Raw genomic sequence first — 14,551 nt, 5'->3', positions numbered from 1 at the left:
TCTCCTCTTCTCTCTGCTCCTTCAAACTCTTATTCCTCTCCTTCACCTCTCTTCTCTTCTCCTTTCATCAATTCACTTCTCTCCTCTTTACTTTAATTCTCTACTCTGCACTTTGCTTCCTTTCCCTTTGCTTTGCTCTGCTTCTCTTCTCCTCACTTTCATTTGCTCCTCTCACCTCCCCTTGCCTCCGCTCCTCTCTCCTCCCCTCAGCTGCCGTGTCCTCCCCTCTCATTTTCTCCCCTCGCCTCCCATCACCTGCCCTCCCCTCACCTCCTCTCCTCTCTCCCCCCTTGACCTCCCCTCCCTTCGGCTCCCCTTCCCTCACCTCCCCTCTCCTCCCCTCGCCTCCCCTTGCCTCCCATCACCTCCCCTTCCCTCACCTCCCTGTTGCAGAGAGGAATTCTAAGCACCTGCCCCTATTTGGCAGAGGAGAGAAATTAATTAGGGCGATATAATTTTATATAAAAACATAGATTTATTGATCTCAATATTCTGAACTCTGCCACCCCCAACCACTGGATATTAATGTTAAAGCTTGGTACACAGTCATGAAAAAATTTAGGACAAGATATGCACAGGGAATTGGTTCTTTAACCAGCAAACATTCAAACTATAAACAGAGAGAGGAGTTTCCCTGCGGCTTAATGCTGCTTGGGATATTTATACTCTTTGTCCAGCAGAGCAGGCTGAAATTCTTTCTGCTCTATGGCAGACAGAACTGATATCTACAGAGGTATTGAAGCTTTAACTCACAACTCTTTGTCTATTATTAATTACCCTCTGGGGCTGTGTCACAGCCTGTGCCCAGTGTCCAATTCTCCAGGGGGTCTCTGCCTGTGGACTCCGAGGCTGGAATCCTCCCAGCTTGAGGGGAGAGGATGAATCTCCCCAGTCTCTGGGGAAAGGTTTCTGACCTTTGTTCTCCTGGTGAGGGATGATCTCTACCTTGGTGCTGCTGTCTCCTTCTGGATGCTATGTCCAGGACTTCTCAGCTGGCAGGATTTCAGGAGCAGGAGAATATCTGTGCTGTCTCTGGCACGGTTCTCGCAGCTAGCAGGCTGTGTGTGTGCAGGCAATCCAGAGTCTGCTTCCTGGTTCTCTCAGTGGCAGTGGCTGTTACCAGGCAGTGATAGGCAGCACACATGCAAAGTGTGCACAGCTGCTGGGAGTCTCAGCTCCGTAGGTAAAGCAATGCAGGATCAGGTCCTGATAGCGCCATAGCATGCAGCTGTGCACAGCTGGCTTAGGAGACCATAGGCTCCTTACATATATATGTGCAGGCTTAAATGAGCTCTGCAGCTAAGGTACACAGGCAGGTGAGCTGCGATTGGGTCAAACCATGAGGGTCTGAGCCTCTGAGCATTGGAGCTGTGCAATGGTGTCCGAGCGTGGGGGTCTAAGCGGCTGAGCGCTGCAGTGGGGGTCAGAGCAGTGTCTGAGCCATGTAGGTGAGTCAGAGCAGCAGGGTGTTGCAATGGGGTCCGAGCTGAGCTGATCTGCGGGTAGGGCCAGAGCAGGTTGTTTACCTGTGCACCACTATTTATTGACTGTGGGCCGAGATTAATGGTCTCTTGGACATTGGAGTGACCAATCAGGTTGGCAGTCAGCCAAATCTTACCATCATAGGCAGAAGGCTCTTGCCTGGACTCTCCCAAATATGGAGATCACATGGGCTTGTCCCTGGGAGACACGAGCTGGGTGTGTGTGGCTTACACAACCTGTTTACAACCAGGAGTCCTGGCAGAAAAACATATCCAGGCAAGGCAAGGCATAAGCAAGCCTCTTTTGGGCCTTCAGGCCCTCCATGACATTCCCCCACCTTGCCTGTCTTCCCCTTCCCTTGCCTCGCGTTGCCTTTGCCTCCCCTCACGTCTCCTTGACTGCTCTCGCTTGCCCTCACCTCCCATCGCCTTTCCTGCCTCCCCTTCTCTTTGCTTCCCTCCACTCCTCTTGTCTTACACTGAACAGGTTGTCCAGGGAGGCTATGGATGCTCCCTAGCTGGAGGTATTCAAGACAAGATTAGAAGAGTCCTTGAGTGACTTGTTCTAGTGGGACCTGTCCCTGCCTATGGCAGGGGTGGGAACTCGATAAGCATTGAGTCCCCTTCCTTCCTAAACCATTCTATGATTCTCTTTGGTCTTCTCTTTGCTTTGCTTCTCTTTCCTTCCCTTTCTTTTTCTTCCCTTCATTACATTTGCTTCTCTTTGCTTCTTTCCACTTCTTTTTGCTGTGCCTCACTTTGCTTCCCTTCAGTCCACTTTGCTTCCCTTTGCTTCATCTCTCACCTCTTGATTCCTGTTCACATGGCTGTGTGTCATGGCCCAAGTGCATGTAAGATGTCAGTACTGGGTGGATGAGTGGGTGGAGTGGCAGATGGAAGTTGACATCCTGCATTCTGTGTCCCCTCTCTGCTGCAGCTGCAGCTCCAGAAGCTGAGGAACCAACAGAGAAGCCAGTGCTGGGCGAGCTGAGGGCCTCCCAGGTGGGCCCCGAGTCGGTGCAGCTGGAGTGGAGCGTCCCCGAGGGCACCTTTGACTCCTTCACGGTGCAGTACAGGGATGGGCAAGGCCAGCCCCAGGTGCTGCCCGTGGACGGGGGTTCGCGCACGGTGAGCGTGCCTGGGCTGTCCCCGTCCCGCCGCTACAAGTTCAACCTGTACGGGCTGTGGGGCCGCCAGCGCCTGGGCCCTGTCTCCACCGACGCTGTCACAGGTGAGGCTGCTCTGGGCACTCTCTGCCGCAGGGCTTGGCTCTGGGCAGCAGCTTGGGCAGGGCCTCTGCTGCCTGCCTTGCCCCTGCTGGCTGCAGGCCACAGCTGCTCTGAGCTGCCTTGGGGCTGCCTCTGTGCATGGAGGCAGAAAGGTGTGGGAGGCTGCAGGGCCCTGCCTGCCTGCGTGGATGGATTCTCACCTGCAGCTTTGCTCTGCCCTCATCCTGCTGCTTCTCACCTTCACCCTCTGCTTCACTCTCTTCTGCCTTCCCTGCAACTGCTGCTCAGATTCTTTCCCTTCTCCTCTTCTCTCTGATCCATCAAACTCTTATTCCTCTCCTTCCCCTCTCTTCTTTTCTCCTTCCATCAATTCACTTCTCTCCTCTTTACTTCTCTTTTATTCTCTACTCTGCACTTCACTTCCTTTCCCTTTGCTTTTCTCTGCTTCTCTTCTCATGACTTCTCTTTCATTTGCTTCTGTCACCTCTCCTTGCCTGCCCTCACCAGCCTGTCTTGCCTCTCCTTGCCTCCTCTCCCCTTCCCTCCCTTTCCCTTCCCCTTCCCGGCTCCCCTCGTGTCTCCTCCTCTCGCCTCCCCTCGTCTCCCATTGCCTCACCTGGCATCGCCTCCATGTGTCTTGCCTTCCCTCACCTCTCCTCGCTTTCTCTCCACTCCTCTCCCTTCACATTCCCTCCCCTCGCCTCCCCTCACCTCCCCTTCCTTCCCCTCATCTCCCCTTGCTTCCCCTCCCTTGACATTATCTCCCCTCACCTCCCCTTGCTTCACCTCCCCTCTCCTTCCATCGTCTCCCCTTGCCTCGCCTCAACTCGTCGCCCGTCATCTCCCTTCCCCTCGCATCGCCTCACCTCCCCTCCCCTTGCATCACCTCCCCATGCCTCCCCTCACTCTCCCTCACCTCCCCTTGCCTCTTCTATCCCTTCCCCTTGCCTCCCCCCTCCTCCCTTCTCCTCCCCTCTCCTCCCTTCTCCTCCCCTCTCCCTCCCTCCCCCTCCCTCTCCCTCCCTCTCCTTCCCTCTCCCTCCCTCTCCCTCACTCTCCTGCCCTCTCCCTCCTACGCTCTCCCTCCCTCTCCCTCGCCTCCCCTCACCCAGCTTCACCGTCCTTTGCCTCCCCTCACCTCCCATCATCTCCCCTCCCCTCTGCTTGCCTTCCCTCGCCTCGCCTCCTCTCCTCTCCTCTTGCCTCACCTCCCCTTGCCTCCCCTTGCCTCCCTTTCTCTCCCCTCCCCTCCCCTTCCCTCCTCTCCCCTCCCCTCCCCTTCCCTCCTCTCCCCTCCCCTCCCCTTCCCTCCTCTCCCCTCTCTTCTCCTCGCCTCCCCTTGCCTCTCCTCACCTGCCTATGCTCCTGTGCCCTCCCATTGCCACCCTTCCCCTCCCTTCAGCTCCTCACCTCCCCTCGCCTGCTCTCACCTTGCCTGCTTTTGCTTCCCTGCACTTCTCTTGTCTTACACTGGAGCAGGTTGTCTGGGGAGGATGTGGATGCTCCCTAGATGATGTGTTAAAGGCTAGGTTGGAAGAGGCCTTGAGTGACTTGTTCTAGTGGGAGGTGTCCCTGCATATGGTAGGGGTAGGAACTGGATGAGCTTTGAGGTCCCTTCCAACCTAAACCATTCTATGATTCTCTTTGGTCTTCTCTTTGCTTTGCATCTCTTTCATTCCCTTTCTTTTTCTTTCCTTCTTTGCCTTTTGCTTCTCTTTGCTTCTTTCCACTTCTTTCTGCTGTGCTTCCCTTTGCTACACTTCACTCCACTTTGCTTCCCTTCACTCCACTTTGCTTCCCTTTGCTTCATCTCTCATCTCCTGATCCCTGTTCCCATGGGTGTTTATCATTGGACAAGCACATGTAAGACAGCAGTACTAGGTGGATAAAGGCTTACATGGAGGGGTGGATGGAGAGAGGGATAGAGTGGCAGATGGAAGTTTACATCCTGCATTCTGTGTCCCCTCTCTGCTGCAGCTGCAGCTCCAGAAGCTGAGGAACCAACAGAGAAGCCAGTGCTGGGTGAGCTGAGGGCCTCCCAGGTGGGCCCCGAGTCGGTGCAGCTGGAGTGGAGCGTCCCCGAGGGCACCTTTGACTCCTTCACGGTGCAGTACAAGGATGGGCAAGGCCAGCCCCAGGTGCTGCCCGTGGACGGGGGTTCGCGCACGGTGAGCGTGCCTGGGCTGTCCCCGTCCCGCCGCTACAAGTTCAACCTGTACGGGCTGTGGGGCCGCCAGCGCCTGGGCCCTGTCTCCACCGACGCTGTCACAGGTGAGGCTGCTCTGGGCACTCTCTGCCACAGGGCTTGGCTCTGGGCAGCAGCTTGGGCAGGGCCTCTGCTGCCTGCCTTGCCCCTGCTGGCTGCAGGCCACAGCTGCTCTCTGCTGCCTTGGGGCTGCCTCTGTGCATGGAGGCAGAAAGGTGTGGGAGGCTGTAGGGCCCTGCCTGGCTGCGTGGATGGATTCTCACCTGCGGCTTTGCTCTGCCCTCATCCTGCTGCTTCTCACCTTCACCCTCTGCTTCACTCTCTTCTGCCTTCTCTGCCATTGCTGCTCAGCTTCTTCCCCTTCTCCTCTTCTCTCTGCTCCTTCAAACTCTTATTCCTCTCCTTCTCCTCTCTTCTTTTCTCCTTTCATCAATTCACTTCTCTCCTCTTTACTTCTCTTTGATTCTCTGCTCTGCACTTCACTTCCTTTCCCTTTGCTTTGCTCTGCTTCTCTTCTCATTTCTTCTCTTTCATTTGCTCCTCTCACCTCCCCTCGCCTGCATTTGACTCCCTGTGTCTTGCCTCCTCTTGTCCTCCCTCTCCTCCCCTCACCTCCGATCACCTCCTGTCCCCTCCCCTCAGCTCCCCTCGCAGCCCCTCACCTCCCCTCGCCTCCCCTCGCCTCCCTTCACCTCCTCTCGCCTCCCCTCATGTCCATTTTCTCTCCTTTGCTGTCTCTTCCTTCCCCGCCCCTCGCCGCCCCTCGCCGCCCCTCGCCGTCCCTCGCTCTCCCTCGCCTCCCATCTTTTCCCCTCGCCTCCCCTCGCCTCCCCTCCCCTCACCCTCCCTCACCTCCCCTCCCCATGCTCTCCCGTACATCCCCTCCCCTTGTTCTCCCTCACCTCCTCTCACCTCTGCTCACCTCCTGTCCCCTCCCCTTGCCTCCCCTCGCTTCCCATCATCTCCCCTCTCCATCGCTTGCCTCCCCTCCCTTCACCTCCTCTCCTTTTGCCTCACCTCCCCTTGCCTCCCCTCAGCTCCCCTTGCCTCGTCTCCCCTTGCCTCTCCTTGCCTCCCTTCCCCTCCCCTCGCCTTGTTGCTCCTCGCCTTGTCTCCCCTCATCTTGTCTTCCATCTCTTCCCCTCCCCTCACCTCCCCTTGCCTCTCCTCACCTGCTTTATGTCCCCATCCCCTCCCCTCGCCTCCCTTCCCCTCACCTAGTCTCCAATCCCCTCACCTCGCTTCCCCTCCCCTCAGCTTCTTCCCTGCCCTCACCTGCCTATGCCTCCACTTGCCTCATGAGCCATCACTTACCTTTCCCTTGCTTCGCCTCCCATCCATCCCCTTGACTCCCCTCCCCTTGCCTTGCCTTCCCTCCCTTTGACTCCTCTTCTCTTTCCTTCCCTGCACTCCTCTTGCCTTACACTGGAACAAGTTGTCCAGGAAGGATGTGGGTGCTCCCTAGCTTGATGTGTTAAAGGCCAGGTTGGAAGAGGCCTTGAGTGACTTATTCTAGTGGGACCTGTCCCTGCCTATGGCAGGGGTTGGAACTGGATGAGTTTCGAGGTCCATTCCAACCTAAACCATTCTATGATTCTCTTTGGTGTTCTCTTTGCTTCTCTTCTCTTCCCTTGCCTTTCTTTTTCTTCCCTTCATTACCTTTTGCTTCTCTTTGCTTCTTTCCACTTATTTTTGCTGTGCCTCACTTTGCTTCACTTCACTCCACTTTGCTTCCCTTTCTTCATCTCTCATCTCCTGATTCCTGTTCACAGGGGTGTGTGTCATGGCACAAGTGCATGTAAGATGTCAGTACTGGGTGGATGAAGGCTTAAAAAGATGTGTGGATGAAGTGGCAGATGGAAGTTGACATCCTGCACTTTGTGTCCCCTCTCTGCTGCAGCTGCAGCTCCAGAAGCTGAGAAACCAAGAAGGCAGCCAGTGCTGGGCGAGCTGAGGGCCTCCCAGGTGGGCCCCGAGTCGGTGCAGCTGGAGTGGAGCGTCCCCGAGGGCACCTTTGACTCCTTCACGGTGCAGTACAGGGATGGGCAAGGCCAGCCCCAGGTGCTGCCCGTGGACGGGGGTTCGCGCACAGTGAGCGTGCCTGGGCTGTCCCCGTCCCGCCGCTACAAGTTCAACCTGTACGGGCTGTGGGGCCGCCAGCGCCTGGGCCCTGTCTCCACCGACGCTGTCACAGGTGAGGCTGCTCTGGGCACTCTCTGCCGCAGGGCTTGGCTCTGGGCAGCAGCTTGGGCAGGGCCTCTGCTGCCTGCCTTGCCCCTGCTGGCTGCAGGCCACAGCTGCTCTCTGCTGCCTTGGAGCTGCCTCTGTGCATGGAGGCAGAAAGGTGTGGGAGGCTGCAGGGCCCTGCCTGCCTGCGTGGATGGATTCTCACCTGCACCTTTCCTCTGCCCTCATCCTGCTGCTTCTCACCTTCACCCTCTGCTTCACTCTCTTCTGCCTTCTCTGCCACTGCTGCTCAGATTCTTTCCCTTCTCCTCTTCCCTCTGCTCCATCAAACTCTTATTCCTCTCCTTCACCTCTCTTCTCTTCTCCTTTCATCAATTCACTTCTCTCCCCTTTACTTTGATTCTCTACTCTGCACTTTGCTTCCTTTCCCTTTGCTTTGCTCTGCTTCTCTTCTCATCACTTTCATTTGTTCCTCTCACCTCCCCTTGCCTCCCCTCCTCTCTCCTGCCCTCTCTCCTCTCTCCTCCCCTCAGCTGCCGTGTCCTCCCCTCTCATTTCCTCCCCTCGCCTCCCATCACCTGCCCTCCCCTCACCTCCTCTCCTCTCCTCTCTCCACCCTTGACCTCCCCTCCCTTCGGCTCCCCTTCCCTCACCTCCCCTCACCTCCCCTAGCCTCCCCTTGCCTCCCATCACCTCCCCTTCCCTCACCTCCCTGTTGCAGAGAGGAATTCTAAGCACCTGCCCCTATTTGGCAGAGGAGAGAAATTAATTAGGGTGATATAATTTTATATAAAAACATAGATTTATTGATCTCAATATTCTGAACTCTGCCACCCCCAACCACTGGATATTAATATTAAAGCTTGGTACACAGTTATGAAAAAAATTTAGGACAAGATATGCACAGGGAATTGGTTCTTTAACCAGCAAACATTCAAACTATAAACAGAGAGAGGAGTTTCCCTGCGGCTTAATGCTGCTTGGGATATTTATACTCTTTGTCCAGCAGAGCAGGCTGAAACTCTTTCTGCTCTATGGCAGACAGAACTGATATCTACAGAGGTACTGAAGCTTTCACTCACAACTCTTTATCAATTATTAATCACCCTCTGGGGCTGTGTCACAGCCTGTGCCCAGTGTCCAATTCTCCAGGGGGTCTCTGCCTGTGGACTCTGAGGCTGGAATCCTCCCAGCTTGAGGGGAGAGGATAAATCTTCCCAGTCTCTGGGGAAAGTTTTCTGACCTTTGCTCTCCTGATGAGGGATGATCTCTACCTTGGTGCAGCTGGCTCCTTCTGGATGCTGTGTCCAGGACTTCTCAGCTGGCAGGATTTCAGGAGCAGGAGAATATCTGTGCTGTCTCTGGCACGGTTCTCACGGCTAGCAGGCTGTGTGTGTGTGCAGGCAATCCAGAGTCTGCTTCCTGGTTCTCTCAGTGGCAGTGGCTGTTACCAGGCAGTGATAGGCAGCACACATGCAAAGTGTGCACAGCTGCTGGGAGTCTCAGCTCCGTAGGTAAAGCAATGCAGGATCAGGTCCTGATAGCGCCATAGCATGCAGCTGTGCACAGCTGGCTTAGGAGACCATAGGCTCCTTACATATATATGTGCAGGCTTAAATGAGCTCTGCAGCTAAGGTACACAGGCAGGTGAGCTGCAATTGGGTCAAACCATGAGGGTCTGAGCCTCTGAGCATTGGAGCTGTGCAATGGTGTCCGAGCGTGGGGGTCTAAGCGGCTGAGCGCTGCAGTGGGGGTCAGAGCAGTGTCTGAGCCATGTAGGTGAGTCAGAGCAGCAGGGTGTTGCAATGGGGTCCGAGCTGAGCTGATCTGCGGGTAGGGCCAGAGCAGGTTGTTTACCTGTGCACCACTATTTATTGACTGTGGGCCGAGATTAATGGTCTCTTGGACATTGGAGTGACCAATCAGGTTGGCAGTCAGCCAAATCTTACCATCATAGGCAGAAGGCTCTTGCCTGGACTCTCCCAAATATGGGGATCACATGGATTTGCCGCAGGGAGACACGAGCTGGGTGTGTGTGGCTTACACAACCTGTTTACAACCAGGGGTCCTGGCAGAAAAACATGTCCAGGCAAGGCAAGGCATAAGCAAGCCTCTTTTGGGCCTTCAGGCGCTCCATGACACTCCCCCACCTTGCCTGTCTTCCCCTTCCCTTGCCTCACGTTGCCTTCGTCTCCCCTCACGTCTCCTCACCTCCCGCTGCTTCCCGTTTCCTCCTATCACCTTCCTTCCCCTCCCCTCACCTCCCTCGCCTCCCGTCACCTCCCCTCACCTGCTCTCGCTTGCCCTCACCTCCCCTCACCTCCTCTCTCCTGCCCTCACCACACCTCACATCCCCTCACCTTTCCTGCCCTCCTCTTGGCTCCCATTCCTTTTCCTTCCCTGTGCTCCTCTTGTCTTACACTAGAACAGGTTGTCCAGGGAGACTGTGGATGCTCCCTAGCTTGATGTGTTAAAGACCAGGTTAGAAGAGGCCATGAGTGACTTGTTCTAGTGGGAGCTGTCCCTGCCTATGGCAGGAGTTGGAACTGGATGAGCTTTGAGGTCCCTTCCAACCAAAACCCTTCTATGATTCTCTTTGGTCTTCTCTTTGCTTCTTTCCACTTCTTTTTGCTGTGCTTCTGTTTGCTTTTCTTCACTCCACTTTGCTTCCCTTTCTTCATCTTTCATCTCTTGATTCCTGTTCCCATGGCTGTGTGTCATGGCACAAGTGCATGTAAGATGTCAGTACTGGGTGGATGAAGGCTCAAATGGATGCAGGGACAGAGTGGCAGATGGAAGTTGACATCCTGCACTTTGTGTCCCCTCTCTGCTGCAGCTGCAGCTCCAGAAGCTGAGGAACCAACAGAGAAGCCAGTGCTGGGCGAGCTGAGGGCCTCCCAGGTGGGCCCCGAGTCGGTGCAGCTGGAGTGGAGCGTCCCCGAGGGCACCTTTGACTCCTTCACGGTGCAGTACAGGGATGGGCAAGGCCAGCCCCAGGTGCTGCCCGTGGACGGGGGTTCGCGCACGGTGAGCGTGCCTGGGCTGTCCCCGTCCCGCCGCTACAAGTTCAACCTGTACGGGCTGTGGGGCCGCCAGCGCCTGGGCCCTGTCTCCACCGACGCTGTCACAGGTGAGGCTGCTCTGGGCACTCTCTGCCGCAGGGCTTGGCTCTGGGCAGCAGCTTGGGCAGGGCCTCTGCTGCCTGCCTTGCCCCTGCTGGCTGCAGGCCACAGCTGCTCTGAGCTGCCTTGGGGCTGCCTCTGTGCATGGAGGCAGAAAGGTGTGGGAGGCTGCAGGGCCCTGCCTGGCTGCGTGGATGGATTCTCACCTGCGGCTTTGCTCTGCCCTCATCCTGCTGCTTCTCACCTTCACCCTCTGCTTCACTCTCTTCTGCCTTCTCTGCCACTGCTGCTCAGCTTCTTTCCCTTCTCCTCTTCTCTCTGCTCCATCAAACTCTTATTCCTCTCCTTCACCTCTCTTCTCTTCTCCTTTCATCAATTCACTTCTCTCCTCTTTACTTCTCTTTGATTCTCTTCTTTGCACTTTGCTTCCTTTCCCTTTGCTTTGCTCTGCTTCTCTTCTCATGACTTCACTTTCATTTGCTCCTCTCACCTCCCCTCACCTCCCCTCCTTGTCTCCCCTCTCCCCCTCTCCCCTTGGTGCAGAGGAGGATTCTCTGTACCTATGCCTATTGGCGGAGGAGAGAAATTAATTGGGGCAATATCAATTTCATATAAAAATATAGATTTATTAAATTCAATATTTTGAACTCTCACCTCCCCCAACCCCTGGATATTAATATTAAAGGTTGGTACACAGACATGGAAACAATTCAGGATAAAATAGGCACAGGAATTTGTTAATCAATCTCAAACATTCAAACTATAAACAGAGAGAGGAGTTTGCCTGCAACTCAATGCCGCTTGGGATCTTTATGCTATGTGCCCAGCAGGGCAGGCTGAAACTCCTACTGCTCTATGGTAGAGGAAACAGATATCACAGAGGTATTGAAGCTTTAACTCACAACTCTTTGTCTATTATTAATTACCCTCTGGGGCTGTGTCACAGCCTGTGCCCAGTGTCCAATTCTCCAGCGTCTCTGCCTGTGGACTCCGAGGCTGGAATCTTCCTGACTTGAGGGGAGAGGATAAATCTTCCCAGTCTCTGGGGAAAGTTTTCTGACCTTTGCTCTCCTGACGAGGGATGATCTCTGCCTTGGTGCTCCTGACTTCCTTCTGGATGCTGTGTCCAGGACTTCTCAGCTGGCAGGATTTCAGGAGCAGGAGAATATCTGTGCTGTCTCTGGCACAGTTGTCACAGCTAGCAGGCGCTGTGTGTGTGCAGGCAATCCAGAGTCTGCTTCCTGGTTCTCTCAGTGGCAGTGGCTGTTACCAGGCAGCGATAGGCAGCAGGCATGCGAAGTGTGCACAGCTGCTGGGAGTCTGAGCTCTGTAGGTAAAGGCAATGCAGGATCTGGTTCTGATAATGTCGTAGCATGCAGGTGTGCACAGCTGGCTTAGGAGACCACAGGCTCCTCCTATGTATTATAGGCAGGCTTAAATGAGCTCTGCATGAAAGGTAAGCAGGCAGGAGAGCTGCGAGTGAGTCAGAACATGAGGGTCTGTGGAGCTGAGCTGTGCAGGGTCTATGCCTGAGGGTCTGAGCTGAGTGCTGCAAGTGAGGGTCAGAGCTGTGCAAGCAAGTCTGAGCCGTGCGGGTGAGTCAGAGCAGGTTGTTTACCTGTGCACCCCCATTTATTGACTGTGGGCCGAGATGAATGGCCTCTTGAGCACCAGAGTGACAAATCCTGGTTTCAGCCAGCCAAACCTTACCATCATAGGCAGAAGCTCTTGCCTGGACTCTCCCAAATATGGGGATCACATGGGCTTGTCTCAGGGAGACACGAGCTGGGTGTGTGTGGCTTACACAACCTGTTTACAACCAGGAGTCCTGGCAGAAAAACATGTCCAGGCAAGGCAAGACAAGGCATAAGCAAGCCTCTTTTGGGCCTTCAGGCCCTCCACAACACTCCCCCAGCTTGCCTGTCTTCCCCTTCCCTCGCCTCACGTTGCCTTCGTCTCCCCTCACGTCTCCTCACCTCCCGCTGCTTCCCGTTTCCTCCTATCACCTTCCTTCCCCTCCCCTCACCTCCTGTCACCTCCCCTCGCCTGCTCTCCCTTGCCCTCACCTCCCCTCGCCTCCTCTCTCCTGCCCTCACCACACCTCACATCCCTTCACCTTTCCTGCCCTCCTCTTGGCTCCCATTCCTTTTCCTTCCCTGTGCTCCTCTTGTCTTACACTAGAACAGGTTGTCCAGGGAGACTGCGGATGCTCCCTAGCTTGTTGTGTTCAAGACCAGGTTAGAAGAGGCCATGAGTGACTTGTTCTAGTGGGAGCTGTCCCTGCCTATGGCAGGAGTTGGAACTGGATGAGCTTTGAGGTCCCTTCCAACCAAAACCCTTCTATGATTCTCTTTGGTCTTCTCTTTGCTTCTTTCCACTTCTTTTTGCTGTGCTTCTGTTTGCTTTTCTTCACTCCACTTTGCTTCCCTTTCTTCATCTCTCATCTCTTGATTCCTATTCCCATGGCTGTGTGTCATGGCACAAGTGCATGGAAGATGTCAGTACTGGGTGGATGAAGGCTCAAATGGATGCAGGGACAGAGTGGCAGATGGAAGTTCCCATCCTGCACTTTGTGTCCCCTCTCTGCTGCAGCTGCAGCTCCAGAAGCTGAGGAACCAACAGAGAAGCCAGTGCTGGGCGAGCTGAGGGCCTCCCAGGTGGGCCCCGAGTCGGTGCAGCTGGAGTGGAGCGTCCCCGAGGGCACCTTTGACTCCTTCACGGTGCAGTACAGGGATGGGCAAGGCCAGCCCCAGGTGCTGCCCGTGGACGGGGGTTCGCGCACGGTGAGCGTGCCTGGGCTGTCCCCGTCCCGCCGCTACAAGTTCAACCTGTACGGGCTGTGGGGCCGCCAGCGCCTGGGCCCTGTCTCCACCGACGCTGTCACAGGTGAGGCTGCTCTGGGCACTCTCTGCCGCAGGGCTTGGCTCTGGGCAGCAGCTTGGGCAGGGCCTCTGCTGCCTGCCTTGCCCCTGCTGGCTGCAGGGCGCAGCTGCTCTGCTGCTGCTTTGGGGCTGCCTCTGTGCATGGAGGTGTGCGAGGGGAGATAGATGGAAGGGATCCTGCCCTGATGGATACATGGAGACATGCGTGGATGCATGGATGGGTGGGTGGGGGTGTGGGTAATGGGATTAGGTGATATGTCTTTGGGTGACTGACAGGCAGGGAGGGTGCAGGGATGCACGAAGAACTGAATTTAAACTCCTTTTCCTTGTAATCTTTTCCTACCTCCTTCCCCTCTTTCTCCTTGTCCTTCTTCTTCCCCTTCTCTCTCTTCCTTCTACATCTCCTTCTTCCTCCCTTTCTCTGTCTTCCTTCTCCTTCCTCTCCTTCTCTTCCCCCTTCCTCTTCTTCCCCTCCCCCTTCTCCTTCTTTTCCCCCTTCTCCTCCTCTTCCCCCTTCTCCTTCATCCCCCTCCTTCCCCTCCTCCATCACCTTCCCCTCCTCCACCACCTTCCCCTTCTCCTTCTCCATCTCACACACCGATGGGAGGACAACTATGAGGAGGCCTGGAAGGACACCAATGGACAAAGAGATTGACAATTGTCTGAATGGTTGATGACTCATTGGCTCCCTTCCTTTGTCTCCCCTTGTCTTTGCTTCCCTCTGCTTCTCCTTGCGTCTCTTCTCGTCTCGCCTCTTCTCGCCTCACCTCACCTCGCCTCGTCTCGTCTCATCTCGTCCCGTCCCTTCTCATCCCGTCTCGCCCCTTGTCGTCCCTTCTCGCCCCGTCTCGCCCCGTCTCGCCCCATTTCGCCCCATCTCGCCCCTTCTCGTCCCTTCTCGTCCCTTCTCGTCTCTTCTCGCCCCATCTCGCCCCATCTCGCCCCATCTCGCCCCATCTCGCCCCATCTCGCCCCTTCTCGCCCCTTCTCGCCCCTTCTCGCCCCTTCTCGCCCCTTCTCGCCCCTTCTCGCCCCTTCTCGCCCCTTCTCGCCCCTTCTCGTCCCTTCTCGCCTCTTCTCGCCCCATCTCACCCCTTCTCGCCCCTTTTTCACCCCTTCTCGCCCCTTCTCGCCTCTTCTCGCGCCGTCTCGCCCCGTCTCGCCCCTTCTCGCCCCTTCTCGTCCCTTCTCGCCCCTTCTCGCCCCTTCTCGCCCCTTCTCGCCCCTTCTCGCCCCTTCTCTCCCCGTCTCGCCCTGTCTCGCCTCTTCTCGCCTCCCCTCTTCTTGTCCCTTCTCGTCCCTTCCCGTCCCCTCTCCTCTCCTCTCCTCTCCTCTCCTCTCCTCTCCTCTCCTCTCCTCTCCTCTCCTCTCCTCTCCTCTCCTCTCCTCTCCTCTCCTCTCCTCTCCTCTCCTCTCCTCTCCTCTCCTCTCCTCTCCTCTCCTC

At 55.9% G+C, this 14,551-nt stretch overlaps 1 protein-coding gene across 1 annotated transcript in view; it reads left to right on the top strand.

Moving 5' to 3' along the window:
- LOC135173938 (tenascin-X-like) overlaps nt 1-14,551 on the top strand; it is a gene marked incomplete at both ends in the record, with an annotated part of 66,698 nt that overhangs the window by 17,850 nt on the left and 34,297 nt on the right. The window contains 5 exon segments of the mRNA XM_064141150.1: nt 2,419-2,712; nt 4,694-4,981; nt 6,817-7,110; nt 9,940-10,233; nt 12,824-13,111. Of these exon segments, the coding sequence (XP_063997220.1) occupies nt 2,419-2,712; nt 4,694-4,981; nt 6,817-7,110; nt 9,940-10,233; nt 12,824-13,111 (1,458 nt within the window).

This window comes from Pogoniulus pusillus, unplaced genomic scaffold (genome assembly GCF_015220805.1).
Source record: "Pogoniulus pusillus isolate bPogPus1 unplaced genomic scaffold, bPogPus1.pri scaffold_150_arrow_ctg1, whole genome shotgun sequence".
NCBI lineage: Eukaryota > Metazoa > Chordata > Aves > Piciformes > Lybiidae > Pogoniulus > Pogoniulus pusillus.
Note: the sequence above shows the minus strand (reverse complement) of the source record. Positions and strands in the feature narration are given on the sequence as shown.